Source organism: Pithys albifrons, chromosome 1 (assembly GCF_047495875.1).
Source record: "Pithys albifrons albifrons isolate INPA30051 chromosome 1, PitAlb_v1, whole genome shotgun sequence".
In the NCBI taxonomy this organism is placed as follows: domain Eukaryota; kingdom Metazoa; phylum Chordata; class Aves; order Passeriformes; family Thamnophilidae; genus Pithys; species Pithys albifrons.
Genome location: NC_092458.1, coordinates 113,760,185 through 113,781,533, shown reverse-complemented (window position 1 = coordinate 113,781,533; position 21,349 = coordinate 113,760,185). Strand labels below are relative to the sequence as shown.

Below are 21,349 nucleotides of genomic sequence, written 5' to 3'. Positions count from 1 at the left end.
ACCAGGGCACACCAGGTAGTCCTGTGGCAATGAATCCTTCTGTGCCAGGTGACTGATCAACTGCAGCATTGTTTTTCCAGGAGAAAATAATAGATGTGCTTGGAAATGTTGTTCTCTTTGCAGCTGGAAGAGCCAAAATGCCCTGTGCCATTTCGCAATGCTCAAGTCTGAATACCTGGCTAGGAGTTGAAACAGGCATTTTGTTCTGTCTTCAGATCTTTGGGGCATGGCTTTTTGAGTTATAAAATGTGCAGAGTATGTGCTACAGTGTGGGAAATACATTCTTCGGTCCCTTTAACACTGTTTTGTGTTTAAATTGGATGATAGTGTGTTGGCTCTTGGGTGGACATGAATAATGCAAGTACTCAGTGTTACAAATGTTTTTGTTTTTCAGTTCTGAAAACAAAGGGAGCGAAGCCATAAATTTAAAGAGCAACCAAAAGGAAAGCACAACTCTGCCAGCACTTTTGAAGGTATGATTTTTATTGACTAATGTTTATTTGAGGTAAAACCTGCCACTTCTACTTCTGACTCCTCCTTAGAGTTCTGCTGTTGGATGTGTTCCTGCACTGCCATGTAGCACCTGATCTCCATGTTCTGGGTTAGGTCCATTGTGCCAGGGTTCTAATGTCTGTGCAGAAGACAGAAAAACTGTTTGTGCTTCACATTTTTAAAATAAAAGTCACGTATTTAGTTACATGAAAGAGCTGGGACATCAGTGCTAATTCCACATGCAGTTAAACCAGCAAAGAAGAAAGCCAGGATTTTTATCAAACAGTGCTTTCAGGCCTTCCTCTAAAGCATCATTTCTGTATCATTTATGAGTATCTAACCAGCAAGCCCTGGCTTGCCTGGAGGTGTGCTGGTTGCCAAAGCACCAAAGCACTGAGAGATCTCTGCTGAAATTCATCTGTAGTTGGCTGTTCTTCCCCAGTTCCCTGCGCTAATCTGCGTGTCCTGTCCTGTCAGCATTGTCCTGCAGACTAAGGACATGCCTCACTCTGAGCAGGGTTTCCCCTGTGGCATTGGTACAGCTGGAAAGTTGTTTAGATTTAGTCCAATATCATCAATAATTCTGTGCAGGACAGGTGCTGGTGTAACAGCTGCCTGTGCTGCTCTCACATCCTGCCCTACACAGGGCCATTTAGGGATCCGTTCACTAGGCAATTTTGTTTGGGGTTTTTTTGTTCCTTTTCTAAGATGTTTTAGTTTAATGCAGGTAATGTGGTGGCTGCCTCTCCAAAAGGGCCTTGACTTGTCTGCCAGATTTATTTGGGGATGCAGCAGGGATTTTAACACACTGACTCTGAGATTTCTGTCCTGTGTTGCATTTACTGAGCACTGGTCACAGAATCACAGAACTGATTGGGTTGGAAAAGACCTCCGAGATCATCAAGTCCAACCCTTGGTCCAACTCCAGTCCCTTTACCAGATCATGGCACTCAGTGCCACGGCCAAGCTCAGTTGGAAAACCTGCAGGGCTGGCGAATCCACCCCCTCTCTGGGCAGCCCATTCCAATGCCTGAGCACTCTCTCTGCAAAGAATTGCCTTCTGCTCTCCAACTTCAATTTCCCCTGGCAGAGCTTGAGCCCATCGTGCCCCCTTGTCCTATTGCTGAGTGCCTGGGAGAAGAGACCAACCCCCACCTGGCCAGAACTTCCCTTCAGGGAGTTCCAGACAGTGCTGAGGTTACCTCTGAGCCTCCTCTTCTCCAGGCTGAACACCCCCAGCTGCCTCAGCCTCTCCCCACAGCACTTGTGCTCCAGTCCCTTCTCCAGCCTCATTGTTCTTCTCTGGCCCCGCTCCAGCCCCTCATGATATGCCTGAAGAAGGAACTGCTCTTCCTCCTGTACTCCTACAGTCCCTGTGGTGTTGCATCCTCCATGTGTGGGGACTGTTTGTTTGGGCTTCCCTTAAGGCTCAGACACGGCAGTTCCCTCTGCAGAGACCCCAGCAGGGTTTTATGAGCTCAAGAACAATTCCCTGTTCACTGTGGTTTGTCTACATCAAGGTGGGAAACTGTGGGGCTGTTTGCTCAGAAGCCCCGTGGATTCAGGCCAGCTCTGTGTGTTCAGACCTCCTGCAAATGCCCCTGTGCACCCTCCTATTGCCAGAAATCCTGGATTATTAATTCTGTGCCTTGAACTGCAGGCAGACAGGATTCTGATAAAACACAGGAGATTCTACTACAACAGTAGAAAAACTCCTGCATTTTAAAAAAATCCCATTTTCCTGTGTTAGATCAGTGAAAAATTTGAAAACAGATTTTCCTTTTGAGGAAGGTTTGGACTGAGGAAGGGGAGAGGAAACATTTGGCATACAGGCACAGGACTTGTACACCAGTGATTGCTTAAAAGGAAGTATGAAGAGGGCCAGGTCTCAAGGAACAAGCAGGATGCGTAGGTGGAGCAAAGCAGGTTTAAGTTGCCTAAGAATGTTTCTTTCTTGCCAGAAACTAAATCTCTCTCTTTTTTTTTAATTAAAAAGGCCAAAATTCAGAGGTTTTCCTGCTGTATTGAAAGTCCCTGTACTCAGAACTTGTGCTTTGTAACACTGTACTAAAAGCTGGTGCCCATAGTACTGTGAAGTTTTGTTCCAAGTATCTGATCACTTCTCTTTGTCTTGTCATAACTTTTAAATTTAATTATATTGTCTCCGACCTATGTTTTAAAGTCTGAAATGTTACAGTGCACATTACATTCTCTTTGAAATAATACCTGGTGTTTGTATAGGCTTTAGGAAGAAGGTGTGGTTTTCATGTTACTTGAATGTGCTGAGTGTTCAGCTGTACCAAGAGCTTCCTGTCTCAGTTCCCTCCTTCTTGAGCTGATCAAAAACCTTGTGATGCTCTTCAGTAGCTTCATGTGCACACTAATGAGTACTTTTAGCACTATAATTTTTTATCCTGTGTGCCCTGAAAATACATCTAGATAGTAAGAACTTATTCAGAGGAAGTGGAGAAAGATTTTATTTTCTATCCCTCCCCTCACACACCATGTTTTAAAGAAAATATTTTTCTGGGTTTTCCTCTCACTTCTCTCTCCAACACACCCTTGCATTTTGGTAGCACCACCCAGTCTGGTGCCTGACATTGGCCAAAATAAGCTGCCTTCTGCAAAGATCACAAGCAGCCTGTTGGAGAGAACTCAGGCTGTCTGATTTGTGGTCTTGGCAGTGCTGGGATGATCTTAGAGGTCTTTTCCAACCTAAATGATTCAGGGATTCTATGAAAAGGATACTCTACCGTGTTAAAAGACATTCCAGTTTTCTTATTGAATCATCAAGGTTACTATGGGCTTAAAAAAACAAAATAATGTCATTATGAGACGTTTACTTTGTGGAGAATGTGTAAATGTAAATGCCTGGGGAGGTGTAGGCAGGTTTCCATCCCATCCATGTCTGTGAACTGCAGTTCTACCCAGTCATTTCAGGTGGATGGTGACTGCAATGAAGCCATGTTACACATAGTTCTGTACTTTACCCCTGTTACTTTTTCCCCACAATGAAATATTTAGCTCATAGAGGGACAAAAAGATACTTTTATACCTTCTGACAACATGAAGTCTAATTTTCTGTGCCCAAAGGACTCTAACAGTCATCACTTGGTCACTTTCAAGAAAATATTACTGAAATATATTTGCAGAAAGTACACCACCCCCTCCCAATGTTTATTTACAGATTTTTTTAGCTTGTTTCTTTGAATTAGGGCTGTAAACAGTGTCCTTTCTGAGGAAACGCTCCATTTGAGCTGAACAGATGGTTGTGTGGATGTAAACAGTTCTTGAACTTCATGTTTAGTGTACTAAGTGACTGCATTACAGTGTGTCCAGTACATATTAGTGTATAATTAACTTCATTTTGAGTGCTACAGGAACTTTGTTTTCAAAAGGGATATTGCAGCAGTGCTGCCTGCCAAAGTGTGTTTCACCTGCTTTTGGGAATGCCCTTAAAGGAGACATTTACACTGGGACATAAGTGTGAGTTGGGTTGTGTGGAGCAGCTGTAAAATGAACTGGCACAGCCACTGTAGTAACCACGTGCTGGGGAATGGCAGGGTGGGACAGTTTGAAGAAATCACCCCAAACTCTTGTTGGATGTGCTTGTTCCACAAGTCTAACCTGGTTCCCAAATACAGCACATTCTCCCATAACTGATTAGGAAGGAATTCCGAAGCATCTCAGCACAGGAGCCACTATGTGAGCTCTGCCAGGCAAACCCAAGAGTCTGAAAAAGTCAGCACAAATAGGATATTCCAAATGTACCGTTTAATTTTCAGTATTTCAGCAGCATGAAATACTCTCTAATTTGGCCCACAGGCTCAAGCCTGGGTGCAAATCACCTGAATTAACCAGAGACAGTCTCAACCTGCATGGAAGACTCAGGGGCACAAAGTACAGCACAGATTATCCAGTCTGCTCCTGTGCCCCACGGTGAGATCTCTGTATCTCTGTCCTACCTGATATGAGTTTGTCTGACTTGTTCTCAAAGACCTTCAGGGACAGAGATCTCTTAAGATCTCTGCAGCCTCCCCAGACAACTGTTCTACCAATGTCATCAACCTTATAATTAAAAAGTCCTTTTCTTTACCATGCCATCTAAAGCTTCTGTGCTACCAATTAAACCTGTTGCTAATTGTCCTGTGAGGAGCCCTCCTGTGTGCTGTGAAGGTGGAGGAGAGGTAATTCTGCCGCCCTGCTTTCTCCCAGGAGTTCCAGCTCAAGGTGACACCAATGTCTGTGTTTGAACAGCAGACATGGCATTAAATCCTGATGGCAAGGGCTGCAATTATGTGATAAGATGGAGCCAGGATCTTTTTGGAGTTGCAGCAAATAAGGCAAGAGGCAACGGGTACAAGTCGGAACATGGGACACTCCAGTCACATGTGGGGAGCTTTTGCTTTGTTGTTGTTGTTGTGGTGGTGGTTTTTTGTTTCCTGTCCTTTACCATTGCAGTGGCCACATACTGGGACGGGTGGCCACATCCTGGGACGGGTGGCCACATACTGGGACGGGTGGCCAGATTCTGGGACGGGTGGCCAGATTCTGGGACAGGTGGCCAGATTCTGGGACAGGTGGCCACATCCTGGGACTGGTTGCCACATCCTGGGACGGGTGGCCAGATACTGGGACAGGCGGTCAGATATTGGGACTGTTGGCCAGATCCTGGAACAGGTAGCCACATACTGGGACTGGCGGCCACATACTGGGACAGGCAGCCACATACTGGGACAGGCGGCCACATACTGGGACAGGCGGCCACATACTGGGACAGGCGGCCAGATACTGGGGGAGGCGGCCAGATACTGGGGGAGGCGGCCAGATACTGGGGGAGGCGGCCACTTAACTGGGACGAGCGGCCACATAGTAGGACAGGTGGCCACTTACTGGGACAGGTTGCCCAAGGAAGTGGCAGAATCTTTATGTTTGGGACTGCAGGACCTCCCCAGCCACTTTCCTTTCAGCCTAATTTGTGCTGTAATTCTCTCTCACACAATTTTTCATTCAGTGTGTGTGAATTCACAAAAGGTTTTTTAAAATTCCCATGAACTTGTTCAGTATAAGTAGATGTTCTTACTGAATGTCCTTCCAACCTGACTTTAAGTTTTACAAAATCAAAATTAAACCCAGTGTCTAAGTTAGCCATGTACTTCTCTATATAGTGTGGGCTTTTTTCTTGTTGTTCTGATGTTATTTTATATTGACTTTATTTCATATGTGTGTTATCTGTGTAATGTCTGCTCACCCTGTGTGTGAATTCCTGCTGAATGCCTGTCTCAGACCCAGGAATCAGAAACAGAGAGGGATTCCTTGTCTTTTGGGAGTCAAGGCAGATGGACAAATACTGCCAACCATGAATTTTTGGAAAACCAGAGAGTTACTTTTAAACCTGTTGCAGTTGCTGCCCACAACAGTGAATGAAAGACAAAACAAAAATAGGTTTGGAATTCATATAATCAAGATTTCTCTTGTGGAACCTGAAAACAAGTCCTTTTCTCTTTGGCAATGATGTAAATCTTTGTTGAAATGGAATTTTACAGGTGAGTGCTTGGCACCTTCTGGTTTCCCAGGACACTTCGTTAAATTGATAGTAGAAATGCCAAGTCAAAGAGAACAAAAAATATTTCCTGTTTGTGGGAATATTTTCACTGAACAGCAGTGAATGTGTAGTACTGAAAGGACTTCAGAGGAAAGAACAGAAATAGGGCAGACAATTAAATTCTGTTCTCTCTGCCTTCATACTAGACCTTGTAGTAATAAATGATGGCCACATACTAAGAAGTGAGTACCAATTTTTAATACTTAATCAGAATTTTGCAATAATTTCAGGGGAAAATTCAGAAGGGAGAGTTTTTGAAGGAACTCTCCAAATGGTGTGAAGAGAATTTTTTTAATGATTAAGTTAATTTTGTCATTCTAGAGACCTTCACCAAGTTTACAGTTCCCTCTAAGGGTGACCTAGCAGAAAGTTTATTTCAAATTGTACCTCCTTTTTCTTTACCTGTTCCTTTGAAATGTTCACCCTCTCCACCCTCTGTGTTGTTCTCTTGTTGAGGAAAGTGACTCTGGATACTTCCTCACATTTCAGGAAAACCCTGGAGTTTCAGAGTGTGTTTGTTTTATCTCTTCTGTCTTCATCTGACAAATTAAATATGCATTAATGCCTCCTTGGCTTTTCAAGAATTTAAATGGATAAACAAATTTTTGAAGTCCCAGTGCTGAACTTCCAACAGAGGCAGTTGTATTTCCAAATGTTAAATAGTCATTGTCTTTAAATAGGTTTATTTTTAAAAATGCAAACCTGGTACAGTTTAACTAAAAAGTCCCTTCCTGTTGTTTAACTTTTACTCTTGATTATGAAGATGCCAAAATTTCATTAGTTTTCTAGTTACTCTTGTCTTCAGGGGTTGTCATGACCTGATTTTTTTCATGTCAAAACATGCAGAGAAAGGAGGATGTGGAAGGAAAACATCTCAGTATTAAAAAGCCAAAATATTCAGAGGTTAATTGGTTATTTGTAGAAACACTGAGCTCACCTTTAACTTAACCCAGGCCTGTCTTTGCTAATCTTTGGTGGTTTTGCTTTTTCTGATTAGTTAAAAGGTACTTTTTGGTTAACACTAACCAGTTATTTACAATGGTGGATCTCCCTTGCACCATCTCCATCACCACTCTTAATTACTGGGTTAAACAGGAAAAACCCTCATTGACCACATGTTTTTTAAATCCATTTGTCTCATGAACAGCAGCAACATTGGAGTTTCAGGGGTTTTCTGCTTATCATGTATTTCCCTGTCTGATAGTACTGTTGCCTGAATTTTTATTAATGCTGCTGGTTTCCTTAGACAAGTCTTGTCCTTAGGAATGTTTATGTCCAGTTCTTTTCCATTAGGTTTCTCCACCATGATCTGGTAAAGGGACTGGAGTTGGACCAAGGGTTGGACTTGATGATCTCAGAGGTCTTTTCCAACCCAAACAATTCTGTGTTCTATGATACACATTGCCTCCTGTTGATTAAAAAGGGCCTGGCTGACTTTCCTCACAGTAAAAACAAAAGCTCATTTCACACGTGGATTAAACGCACCTCAGTGCAAACAAGTGGGAGATCACACTCAAGATGCTTCAGCTTCCCTAAGAAAGGAAATCTGCTGGAAAAGTGCGTCAGTGTGGGGAGGAACTGGCCTGAATAGCTGGATTTACTGTGAGATTGGCATTCAGAATGTCCATGCTGTTCAGATTGAGTGAGATGCTCATAATTGTGAAATGCAATGCAGCCTCTTAGTTGTGTTGAAAGGTCGAAGCTGAGCCCAGGAACATGATTAATTTCCCAGTTCTAGAGGTAGCAGTGCTTAATGTGCTGCTTTGGGCATCCAGCACTTCATAGAATCATAGAATGGATTTGGTTGGAAAAGACCTCCAAGATCATCAAGTCCAACCCTTGGGCCAACTCCAGTCCCTTTACCAGATCATGGCACTCAGGGCCACGGCCAAGCTCAGTTGAAAAACCTCCAGGGATGGGGAATCCACCCCCTCTCTGGGCAGGCCATTCCAATGCCTGAGCACTCTCTCTGCAAAGAATTGCCTTCTGCTCTCCAACTTCAATTTCCCCTGGCAGAGCTTGAGCCCATCGTGCCCCCTTGTCTTATTGCTGAGTGCCTGGGAGAAGAGACCAACCCCCACCTGGCCAGAACTTCCCTTCAGGGAGTTCTAAACAGTGATGAAACTTCAGTCTGAAACTCCTAAATGATTTCTGTGTGCTGGCAAACAGAAATTCAGGAGCAGTGCTGTCAGCGTTTCTTGAATGAGTAAATTGGGCTGTTGGGGTTTAATGGCATCCGTGGGGGGAATCAGTGATGCTCCTGAAATTCTGGTGGCAGGTCATCCTCTGTCCCAGCCACAGGTGAGATGGGGTGGTTGAAGTGCACGAGTGTGTCCATGCCCCCATGGAATGCTCTCCATCAGCAAGACAAGCAGTCTGAGAGAGGTCTCCACGCGCCTGTCTGGAGTTTCTGCTTCATAATGAGCATTCATTGACGGGCAGGGAGCTCTGAGCTGTCTGCCAGCCGTGGCTGGGAGCTCATTCTTTGTTCAGGGAGATCTGTGTTTTAATGCTGGTAATGTTTTCGTTTCGTTCCCTCGTTAGGGCAATAAAAGAGATTTGATTCTTGGCAAACGGATGTAACTTGCTGAATGAGACCCTCTGGCAATTCAAACTTCAGCCACCCAAGTGCTGGGAGAAGGTGGCTGTGCCCAGCTAGGGCAGGGAATGAGGCAAACCAGGCAAGGCAATCCCTGCTCAGTTGTGCCCATCTGTGCTACCAGGATTGTTCATGCCAGGAGCCAGCCCTGTGCCTTGCTGCGTGGGTGCACTTGGGCTTGAGGGGTATGTCTGTGCCACAGGCAGGAGTGGGTGACAGCCTGCAAAACATACCTAGTCTAGCATGGAATAAATGAGCTGAAATAAGAGTCCTGCTTGAGACAGGGCATCGTGGGCTTGTCTCCTGAGTCCTTGTCTTGGGTTGAGCTGGCAAAATGCCAACTGCCCAGCACAGTGTTAGAGCCTCTCTCCCCTCACTGAGAAGAGGGCGAAAGGAAAAAAATTGGAAACTCAGAACAGGTTTAACCCCAAACTAATTATATATATTTATACAGAAAAGAGACAAGAGAAACTACAATATAACACACACACAGAGTTAGTGCTGAGCTGTGGGGGTGAACAGTGGAGTGGGTTGGAAAAGACCTCCGAGATCATCAAGTCCAACCCTTGGGCCAACTCCAGTCCCTTTACCAGATCATGGCACTCAGTGCCACGGCCAAGCGCAGTTGAAAAACCTCCAGGGACGGAGAATCCACCCCCTCTCTGGGCAGCCCATTCCAATGCCTCAGCACTCTCTCTGCAAAGAATTTTTTTCTGATCTCCAACTTCAATTTCCCCTGGCAGAGCTTGAGCCCATCGTGCCCCCTTGTCCTATTGCTGAGTGCCTGGGAGAAGAGACCAACCCCCACCTGGCCAGAACTTCCCTTCAGGCAGTTCTAGACAGTGCTGAGGCACCATCCTGTTCCACACTCTGCAGAGCTGCCCCTCCACACCAGCCCCTGCACGGGAGGGCACAGCAGCACAGGGTGATTCAGGGTGAAGGGACCCCCAGGATGTCCTCTCGTCCAACCTCCTGCTCAAAGCTGTGAGGTCAGGCCAGGCTACCTAGGGCTTGTCCAGTGAAACTGGGAGGAAGGAGTTGCTAAAGGAAAACAGCTAATTAAAGCTTCATGAAGCGTGTCACAAGCAGGAAAGCTCACGGAGAGTGGGAGAGGGGAGCAAGGGGAACGCTGCTGACTGTTCATTACAGAAGGAAGACAACACCAGAGCTGGAAAACTTCCTTTGCTTTCATCAGCAAGGGTCTCAAAGGGGTTCTGGTAGGTGGGTTTCCATCCAGAAGCTGCTGTTTGCTTGGTAAGCCTGAGAAACTCTTCTGACTGCTGTGACACCAAGAGGGTTTTTTAATTTTTGTTTTTAACTGAGGACATGCAGTGTAGCCAATATGAGAGTCACTGGTATCCCTTCAGTGTTGTGAATATGAAACTGTCACAATTAATCGCGACACAGACTGAGCTGTGCTCTGAGGTCACCTAAAGGCCATGAGTGTTGGAAACTGGGGGGGGTATGGATGGAAAGGACTATTTGGGATGTACACTGTGCTCTTGTCTTCTTTTTTTTTGCTGAGAAAAATACCTGGAGAGTGGGATTGATTATATTGGAGGGAAGAAAGAAGGATTTGCATGGTCCCTGTGTTAGGACTTAATTTCCACATATATCTTCAAATAAGCACAATGTAAATGTTCTCTGGGGCTTTTTTTTAATGCAAGACGCTATTTATGGTTAAAGGTATGGAAGGACCCTTTCATATTAAAACTTCCTGTTCTTTTGATTTCCCAAAAGTAAAGTAAAGAAAGGAAGATTAAAGAGGAAGGAAAGTCTAAATAGATTTCTGTTTGTGGAAGCAGAGACTACAAAACAGCTTTTCAAGCAGGGCATAAATTATGCTTACAAATAAGCAGCACAGTCTTTGCAGGTCTTGTGTCCCAGAGCTGCTCAGAGGAGAATTTCACATGTAGAGATTCAGCTGTATTTGAAGTCTTAGTTCCTAATAGGGAAAAAAAGCCAAACCACTGGTTCCTGAATACAGATGGTTTAAAAAAAAATGGGCAAACCCCCACCAAGCAACAACCAAACAAAAACCTTAATATGAACATGTTGACAAGTTTTGAATGTAATAATTTCTTTCCTAGTTAATGCATTTTGTTGTTAACTCTATAAATATTGTAATAGTTTATATGTGCAGAGGAAATAAGATCTGTATGCATTTTCTGCCCTGAAATAGTATTTTAAATCAAATATGTGTGAATGATACTAATCACAGACCAAGGGAGAATCACTTCAAGTTGATTCAAAACCTGGTATCAAGGAATGCTGAGGTATTAGTCAAAGGGAAAGAGGTAACTGTGACAGTAGAACTTAGAAGTTGACATGGTGAATCATTCATTTATTATCAAATTTTGGAGACCATCTCTCTTCTTGCTTTAGTTTTGTATTTCCTTATGCAAAGTACTCAGATCCTACGAGACAAAATTAATTGTTCAAGAGATTCATTCCAAGCTTGCATGTTCCTTGATAGTTTGTGTGGTGCTGGAGACACCAGCAGAGCTGTGAGATGCACCTTCATTTCCAGGGGTGGGTTTGCACAGAGTCCCCTTGTGGAGTGGTAAATCCCTGATACTGGAGGGGTGGCCACATCCCTTTGTGGATGTGCAGGATGTGGGGAAGAAGGTGGGATTTGTCACAAGTGGGAAAAAAAGGGCTGGAGTTTGACTCAGCCTACTTCTGAAAGTCTTCTGAGGAGTTTGGTGTGGTTGGTTGTGTCTTGCCTGTGTGAAGGAAATGGTGGTTGCATGGATTTCTCAAGGAGAAATTAGTGCTATTCAGTGTCTGTCCTCACACAAACCATTTCCAGCACACACATCTATCTGATCACTTCAAATTAAGCAATTGCACCTACATTTTGTACTTCAAAGGTGGAAAAGTATTGCTGGAAGTTTAGACCACTGCTCCAGTATCACTAAGTGTAACTTGAAAGTGCTCAAGAAATTGCTGTTCCCCAAGGATTAAACTATGTTCATTAAAACACCTTTTTCATCAATAACTTGATGCTAGAAGGGCTGATAACAAATAAGCCTATTTGCTTATTTTAGGTTACTTGAAACAAATACATCTTCAAGTTGAAATAGGATTAGTGACCTGATGAAAATAGCAGCTTTCTGCATAGATTGGGTGGTAGGTGTTACCCAATTAAAAACAATTACTCTTATCCAAATATGTTGTTGACACAACTAAAATTTGCATAGGACTTTTTGTTCTTGTTCTCCTTCCCCACTCCTGCTGAGCAGGAAAGGTTTCAGCTAAGAAAAGTTGGAGTCACATCATTCTGTTTTAATAAACTGGGTTGCATCAGGAATTGGAATTAAAAGGATTGTACTCTAGAGATGAACTGTGTAGCAACAGCACATGGCAACACTGGGAAGGGTGGAGAGGGGAGGCAGGTGCTTCCCAAAAAATCTGAGTCCAAGGAAGAAGCCCCTCAGTTCAGGAAAGATTTTGAGGGGCTGGAGCGGGTTCAGAGAAGAGCTGCGAGGCTGGAGAAGGGAGTGGAGCACAAGTGCTGTGGGGAGAGGCTGAGGGAGCTGGGGGTGTTTAGCCTGGAGAAGAGGAGGCTCAGAGGTGACCTCAGCACTGTCTGGAACTGCCTGAAGGGAAGTTCTGGCCAGGTGGGGGTTGGTCTCTTCTCCCAGGCACTCAGCAATAGGACAAGGGGACACGATGGGCTCAAGCTCTGCCAGGGGAAATTGAAGTTGGAGAGCAGAAACAATTCTTTGCAGAGAGAGTGCTCAGGCATTGGAATGGGCTGCCCAGAGAGGGGGTGGATTCCCCATCCCTGGAGGTTTTTCAACTGAGCTTGGCCGTGGCACTGAGTGCCATGATCTGGTAAAGGGAGTGGAGTTGGACCAAGGGTTGGACTTGATGATCTCGGAGGTCTTTTCCAACCCAATCCATTCTATGATTCTGTGATTTGCAGCCTGTGAAGCTGAAAATGTGCTTTTACATGTGGTGTTTGTGAAGCCCTGAATTGAAGCTGCATCATATTTTTGGGCAGATGGTCTTGGCATAAGTAACATGAGTTCTCTTTTTCCAAATTCCATCCTGCATTCTCCTTGGTTTTCCCAAGTGCAGAGTTTCCCTCCTTGAAGGCTGAGGAGTGTTTGTTCTGCTGTGCTGTTCTTTTCTGGCTTTGCAAGCTGAAACATCTCACAGGCACAGAGGGATTGGTTTGTGAAGCTCTGCTTTTTGGGGCGTTGGTCTGAAGTGGGAAAGATTGTTCCTTGCTTCTTCCCCAAGTTTTTTCTGCCAGTTGAAGCAGTCGTTGCCATCTGTCCTGTGTTTATTTCCACAGCAGCTGCTTTGGCAATCTTTGAGCCTGAGAAGTCCTTTGGCTTTTTGTAGAATAGGGATCTGCTTAGTACAAAAAGAGAAGGGAGCAAACTTTGATCTTAAAATGAACCTTTAAGCAACAGGTCTGAAAGGAACACAATGCAGAGGAGCAAATTAAGGAACTTGAGAATGTGTGAAAATGAAAGGAAACGTCTCCTTTATGTGCTTTTTGTGTCCGTCTTAGGCTTGTCCAAATGAAGAGAAGAACCATTCCACAGAAGAACTTAGCAAGTCTGAAATCCAGGAGGAACTGAAAAAGGCCAACAGCCTTCCCAGCCTGACTCCTGGAGTCAAAACAGCAGAGAAGGACAAGCAACCTCGAGAAGGCTTTTTTCATTTCCTTGGAAGTTTGTTTAATATTGCAACAAAATCTTCTTTGGTAGAATCTAAACCCTCAACCTTGCAAGATGAACCCACCAGATGTGAAAAGGATTTACAGAACACAAACACCCTTCCAAAGGACATGCAGCCAAAGCATCCCAAAATTGAGCCTCTCTGTTCTACAGCCTGGATAAAAGAAGATTCTGTAAATAAACGCGATGGCATCTTAAACAATATTGGCAGAGAGGTCTCACAGGATCTGCAAGGAGGCAGGAAACAGTCTGCAGATACACAAAAGTAAGTTTTATAATTAATTATTCAATATGTTAATGTTTGTGTGTGTGCACACAGAACTCCATTAATTAAGTTCCACTGTATGACAAATGTCTGTCATTTCTGAGGATGGTGGGACTGTCCCTGTCTTCACTTTGTGCACAACTGATGTGGGGTTTTTCCCTGTAATGTAAAGAGGGTTTTGTGAACCACTCAATTAGCCCAACTATGCAGCATTCTTAACAGTCCTGTAATATTTCAAAATAAGACTAAAAAAAAGAAAGGTGCCAAGGGCACCACTGTGTGTTTGAGAGCAGAGAAGTGAAAACACTGGCTGTGGTCCACACTATATATTGCAACATCTTTTCTGTCCTAAAAATAAGTATTAGCTTTCCCCAAACATTTGTAGGTGTTATGTTGAAAATTTGCCTCAGTGTGGGTCAGCACAGCACAGGTTTGGAGTTAGTTAAGAATGTACACCTGTGGGGCCTGTCCAGCTTTTGAGAGGTTGTTCATGGATCTGTAACACTTACTCAGATTTTCAGTATGACCCACAGTATTTATTTCAGATTTAAGCTGAAAGTAATGATTAGGGATAAACACTAATTGTCTCACAGTGCTCCTGCTTGTATTGCAGAATGGGAGGGTGTACCAAGAAAAAACACTTTTTTTTTCTTTAAGTTTTTGAACTAATTTGAGTTTACTGATAGCGTGTGAAGTGTTTGTTTCATCTCCATATAGGAGGTCAGAGATACCTGGAATAGCTGCTGGTTGAATTCCATTTCCATATGGGGATGTGTCCAGCACTCTGTCCATACCTATGTGTAGAATAACGATTTGGGGCATCTTTATAATATAAATGTGATGATCAGGACATGAATAGGGGATGTGATAACTATTTAGGTTAAATTAAAACTGTATTTCCACCACCATATAGAGTACTGTTTGTAATTAATAACAGCACTGGTTGTGTTCTCATGAGAGCTCTTGTTTGGTCTGTGACGTGGTTTTTATCACAGATCTTACCATAGTGACAGATCTGACTGGGCTTTTTCCAAACCACATGTTGCAGCTCAGCACCAGCACTGCTTTGATCAATGCAGAAGCAAATTTCTCCTCCCCTCAGCTGTTATCTGCAGATGCCCAGGAGCATTGTGTTCCTTGGTCCAGTTCCCAAACAAACTGTGTATTCCTTAAAACCTGCTGGACTGGCCAAGTTGCTGCATCAGCCTCGTGCTGCTCTTTGCTGGGTCTGTGGTGTGTGTATCAGTTCACAGCACCTGCCTTTGCTGCCTGGGAGCTCTTCAGAATAATGTAGATTAGTAAATCTGACATTAATAAAAGTTTACAGGGTTTGGAAGGTGTGGGCATGAAGTGACCTCTGCTCTGTGGAAATATTTTTGAGTTATTTTGTTTTCCTGAAAAGTCAAAGCTGTAGTTGGCATATTGACCACATTTTTGTTGGACAGCCCATGTCATTCAAGGTGGATTCTCCTCGGTGTAGTTCACCTGTCTCATGGCCAGGCAAGCACAGAAAAATGGATGTTGCTACTTTGGAGGTAAAGTTGAGTTGGCCTGTGTAGAGAATAAAGATTTTCCATGGAAAATTACTTTTTTTAAATTGAAGAAAAATTGCATCTTTTTCATTGTATCCAATGTAAATTATGGCAAACATTAAGCCAGTCTTTTTTTTTTCCTTTTAAGCTCATTCTCCAAAGTGCAGTGTTCATTCTGCCCTCTTTGGCTGGGGATCCTACCAAGTCAGACAATTCTGTGTAACTTCTGTCATGCTTTTCTCTGCCTGACCACACAGTGTGAGCTGCTCTTCTGAAGCAATTAGTAAAGAGACTGAAATAACAATGCAAGAGCAGAGGTTTGCACTCATTGCAAACTTTTTTGAAAGTTTGAATCAAGGGTACCTCTTTTTTCTCCCATGTAAGTGACTATGCTGGGTTTGTCCTCCTTTAGTTTAAAGCTTGTAGAGCAGTTTATTCTTTTCAGTACTAGCTGGCATCTTTACTAAATATTAACTAGCTGGCATAGTTAGCATAGTTAAACTCTAAAAGTGCTCTTGGTTGCTGCTGGGAGGGCTGGAGAGTCTTGTAGAAAGTAGGAAATAGTTGGAAGTGGGTGCTAAAAGCACATGGCTAATGAGGAGGAGAAGGGGAAAGATGTAGCAGAAGGGAACAGGGAAGTGTGGATACCAGGAAGGGAAAGCACTTGGAGTCCTAAAAGTCCATGAGAAATATTAGTGAGCCATATAAAGTCAGAGGTATTATTGATTCCATTGACTGATATGTTAAACTGCAATTTTACCATTTAATATAGAGGCAAAATGAAGCAGAGAACTATACAAGTCTTTCATACCCCACTGCATTATTAATCTTAGAACAGTTTTCTTTGTCATGAGGAACATGTAAATAAATTTGTTCATTCTAAACTGCTGTGAAATATTACAGTAAAGGTTATCTGTGGTTAGCAGGGAGGTTGCAGTGATAAGAGGAAGAGGGATGGTTGTCAGATTGCATAATCCCCATTGGGCTGTTTAAAAAAAATAGCCAAAACCAAACAGCCTTTCAGATCTAAAATACCCACCAAATGCTCTCAGATGCCTCTGTTCAGACAACCTCATTAACCTCTTACCCTTAAAGCACTATTTTGCAAAGTGCAGGGAAATCAGAGTGCTCTGACCTGTAAACTGAGGTTAATTCTGCCCTCAGTGGGAGGCCTGGCACTTGGGAAAGATTCAAGTTTCCAGGCCTTGAGCCAAGGAGAGTGGAATTCATGAGCTCAGGCTGTGGAGTACGTGTGTGTGAGGGACAGAATGTGTAGGTCACGTTACTCCTCCATCACCCTGGCTGTTGGTCAGAGCTCATTTGTACCCCGAAGGCCTCTGCTCCTTTAATCTCGACAGTGGCGAGTGGTAAAGGAGGAGCACAGAGAACAAAAACCACGATAAACTTGGCCAAGTCTCTCAGACAACAATTACTGTGGACAGTAACATCATAATTGCAGCACCCAGGATGGGTGAGGAGAGTTGGGCTGGCTGAGGCTCCAGTTATGGCATCCCTTAATCTTCCTTTGGGCTGGCTGAGGCTCCAGTTATTGCATCCTTTAATCTTCCTTTGGTCTGGGATGGTTGAGGATTTCCTTGCCTTGGAGAACCAAAGAAGTGAAGTGGAGCAGCAGGTGGCATTGCTGTGTTCTGTAAAAGGCTAAAGGTGAAGGGGTAGGGCCAGTAAAAGGTAAAATAGAGTTTTCAGTTAATGTTTATTTGTCTTTAAGAGGAAAGCAAAATGCAAAGTAAGGTATTTGCTGCTGAGTGTAGAAAAATCTCTTATGTAGGTGAGATGGCAACTTCTGTGTAGAGCAGTCCCCTGTGGCAGACAGGTAAGTGTAAAAGGGGAAAGTTCATGTTTAGTCTTGGCTTTTACACTCCTGAATGCTGTTAAAACCATACCTTTAACTGGTGGAATAATCCCTAAATATAAAACTGTGGAGCAGTGGCTGCACTTCACCTAATTTCTCACTGCTGAAAGTCTGGATGAAAGAGGAGGAGATTTCATAAAGGAGGTGACAAATATAAAACAGATTTGCCCCCATTACCTTGCTTTCCTATAATGTAAAATTCTTTAACTTATATATTTATTGCCTTTTGACTCCAAAATTGAGACTGTTTCTCTAAGACTCCTGAGATGGACTTGCTCCAGTTCCTCCCTGTCCTCTCCTCAAGAACACCAGTCGTGGTGGTGGGGTGGCTGAGCACACACCTTTGACAGGCATTTTCCTTCCCCCCCTTTCCCAAAGACTGATCACTCATATCTCTTCTATTAAAGGCTTTCCATTTGTCTGTCTTCTAGTAACTAATTTTTTTGTCCCATCTATTATCAGTAAGTGGATGTTGTGTGCAGTAGTGTGCAATCCAGCAGCACTCCTGGAAGGAACTGCATGGCTGGTTCTGGAGTTCAGCAAGAAGCCTCCTTGCTTTGCCAGTTGGGGTTGATGAGCTGAAAATGAAAGTTGTACTCTAAAAGTTTTGATTATAAACCCCTGGTTAGGATGCTAATACCCCAGTTTTAAGATTTTTCCCTTCTGTTATGAACCTTGTGGATTTGGAAGTGAGAGGGAGATGTGAACTAAACAACTACAAGGATTTTCTGTCTGAAGGTGGAAGAGGGGAGGGGATTACTAAAGCAAGAGCTTGAACCATGATGCTTTTACCAGGAGCCAGGTACTAGTAATAGTGAGATCATTGCAGGCAGTGTCACTCAGAGGGGAGGTAGCCTTGAGGAGAAACAAATTTCAGTCTGGTGACAGTTCTGCTGTGCTAAACATGATTGGGTTTTGAGAGGAGATAGTGGGTTTTTTTAATTTATTTTGCAGTCTTGCAAACCTATTCCTATACATCTAATTAATGTACATTAGTGTTATCAATTAGTATTTTCCACCTTGGTACTGTCAAAAATTCCTGCCCTTTTATTTTGCTTTGTTAGAAATAGCTCTGATAAAATCCTTCAGGTTTACCTAATTCTGGTTAACAGTTTTGTTCAGAGCTTGTCATTTCCCTCTGTGTTACTGGTCAGGCTTGTGGTGCTGAAGAAACACAGCCCTTCATTTGTCTGATGGATTGTGCAGTGTGGCTTTGGCTCCAGCAGCAGCAGAGTGTTCATCTTTCCCTACAGATGCCTTTGGCAGAAAATCAAGAGTGAATGAATGGAATTTAAATCACTTAACTCCAAGCCAATAGTCTTATCAGGTCATTCCTGAGCAATAGTGGGGAAGTTGCTGCTCCTGCATGTGTTGAAATCAAATCCATCTTGTGACACAGCTGTGGTTTTCTCTGCAATTGCCAACCCAGAACCTGTTTTACAAATGAGAGCTGAACTTTTAAAACCCAAAGTGTATGCACAGTGTGGCAGTGCCCATCCATCCATCCATCCATCCATCCATCCATCCATCCATCCATCCATCCATCCCTGGAGTCATCTGCTGTGACAACAGCAAGAGGCAAACAACACTGTGTTGATTGCTTCCAATATGGCAATACCTGCAAAAATATCCCTGTCATAAAGACAAATAGATAATTATCTAGAGACAGGAGAGACAGCTGCTTCCCTTTGCAGGAGGAGTGGTGGCTCTGGGGACACCAGGACAGCTGTGGGCCCTGGGTGGTCCTGCCAGCATGTGTCCTGCATGCCTGCAAGCACTGCTGTTTGATCAGATCAGTTAATTTTGGTCTTAGTGCCTGACCCAGAGTGCCACACACACACTGGGAGCAGCACCAGCAGGAGTGGGGGGCAGAGTGCTCTGCAAATGGGCATGGAGGGAGGGGAGGAATGGAGTAACTCATCTGCTGGTGGCTTTCTGGCTTCTGCCTTCAGGATCTGACCATGGAATAGTGTTGTCCGTGCTGGTGCTCGGGTGGGCAGGGACTCAGCAATAGGACAAGGGGGCACGATGGGCTCAAGCTCTGCCAGGGGCAAATTGAAGTTGGAGAGCAGAAAGAAATTCTTTGCAGAGAGAGTGCTCAGGCATTGGAATGGGCTGCCCAGAGAGGGGGTGGATTCCCCATCCCTGGAGGTTTTTCAACTGAGCTTGGCCGTGGCACTGAGTGCCATGATCTGGTAAAGGGACTGGAGTTGGCCCAAGGGTTGGACTTGATGATCTCGGAGGTCTTTTCCAACCCAATCCATTCTATGATTCATTGCAGGGAGGGACCTGCTGCCACTGGAGAGGGTATAGACTGTGTGGGCAGCTGCCCCTTCCAGGACAGCCCCAAACTGATTTACAGGGCTGTCCTGGGGAAGGATCAGGGTCACCCTGCCCCTCAATCCATGGGTGAGCTGTGCAGGGAAAGCCCCAGCAGTGATTCTAGGCTGTTCCCAAACACCGTGGAAGGATTCAGTGCTGGGTCACTAAAGCAGAGGGTTTCATTATTCATAAATCTTTTCTTTCAGACACATCTCTGTGCACCCCTTGATTTGAACCACCCTCTAACAGTACTCCCAGGCTCTCAGGTGTTGGTGAGACCCCAGGTCTGTGTGAATCAGCCTTGTCAGGGCAGGTGCTGTGCTGAGACAGTGCCCTTCCAGCAGTGGGTGGGGAGTGCCAGGGCTGTGCTGTGGGACAAATGCAGACCCAGAGAAGCATTTCCCTGCCTGCCAGAGGGTGTTACCTGCCCAGGCATGGGCTGTGGGCCAAAGGAAAGGTTCTGCTTGGCCCCAGAGTGAATTCTTTTTGTGTTTCTGAAGAATAAAACTTTGTATTTTACGAGTAAATTAATTAGGCTGAAAATTAATTCACTGGTTTGTTTTCTCCACTGAACCTTTTTTATTTTCTTCCTAGAGTTGTTCAGCTGTGCACTGTATTCAGTTGAGAGCCTGTTTCTTAAAAACAGCTTTTTACAGTGTGATTTTAAAGTTCCAGAGCCACCTGCACTGTAACTCTTCAGGCCTCCTGCTTTACTTGTCAATAAAAGCCTCACACCTTCATCTGTATTGTTGATAACCCAGAAGTTCTACCCTAAAGGGCAAGGGGAAGGAAAAACATTCCAGAGACTCCATTTGCTGTTATTAACATTGCCATTGACTCTTCATTGTCCTTATGGAACAGGAGCTTTGAAATTTCCTTTAGAATCAACTCTGTGCAAATCACTTTGTCCAACCAAACTTTTGACCTTTTCAAATACAGACTGTGAAGTCCCAGGACACTGAGTATTTCAGACTGCAGATTTAAAGCATGGAGCCATCCCCTCTGGCTAAAAAGTTGTTTTCTTTCATCTAAGTTGTATATAGCAACTATTCAGTTAGCCCACAGTGTCTTTTTTTTTCAGTAAGTCTTTTATTTTTCCCATTTATGAATATCTTACACGAGCTTACCTGAATATCTTACATGAAAAACCAGCTTGCTGAATAAGTTGGATTCCACCAGGTTTTTCAGAGTGACTTTAAGACAGTTGTTTCCAGACAAAGTGCTTTGAGATAATTTAAAAAAAAAAAGTTGTCAAGTGTTCAATGGAATAAAAGCTAAGTGGAAAAAAATTAAAATAAGCAACAGCTAATTTTAGAATAGTCAGAGAGGGGGAGAGAAGAACCACTTTTGGGTAAGTTACACAAGATGTGTGTCAGATGAGATGTCAGGTGTTCCCCTCTCCTCCTTGAGTTAGTCCCCCTTTAACTTTTTATATCTTTTTCACAATGGGAGAAGTGTCTACGAGCACCTCCTTTGGACAAATTGAGGTAACGCATGTTGACATCCTCTCTTGTCGCTGTCAAAGTCTTTTGTGGAGCTGAATCAAGGCTTTACAGGGACTGGAAGAGCTCCCTGTGAAGACGGGAAAGAGGGAACCTCCCAGTGTTTGAAATATGTGACAGAAGGCACTCTGGGCTCTTTGTATAATCAGGCTTTCATCTGCATCCTCATGAGTGGAAAAAATAATTAACAAAGAGTTTTTAAGGTGAGTTCTGAACTGACGTATTCTTTCGGTGATCAGAAATAAACCAAGTCTCCAGTGACACTTTCAGAAGATCTTTTGTGACACAGCCTGCTTTGAAATGTGTTTCATGAGACTCCCAGCCCAGTTGCTGCTGCCTCACAGGAACAGGGAGTTTCATTTTTTAAATGTCTCATTGCTGCATGGGAGGCTCAGTTTGAACACCCTTCTGTGTGCTCTGAAAGTAAATGTGTTAGAACTGAAAGGTCTGATGGCAAAATAT

The 21,349-nt window shown here is 43.9% G+C and overlaps 1 protein-coding gene across 1 annotated transcript in view; it reads left to right on the top strand.

Moving 5' to 3' along the window:
* CRYBG3 (crystallin beta-gamma domain containing 3) overlaps positions 1–21,349 on the top strand; it is an 86,333-nt gene that overhangs the window by 17,330 nt on the left and 47,654 nt on the right. Inside the window, exons 2-3 of the mRNA XM_071568818.1 lie at positions 395–473; positions 13,225–13,658. Coding sequence (XP_071424919.1) covers positions 395–473; positions 13,225–13,658 — 513 coding nt within the window. The remainder of the gene's footprint in view (positions 1–394; positions 474–13,224; positions 13,659–21,349) is intronic.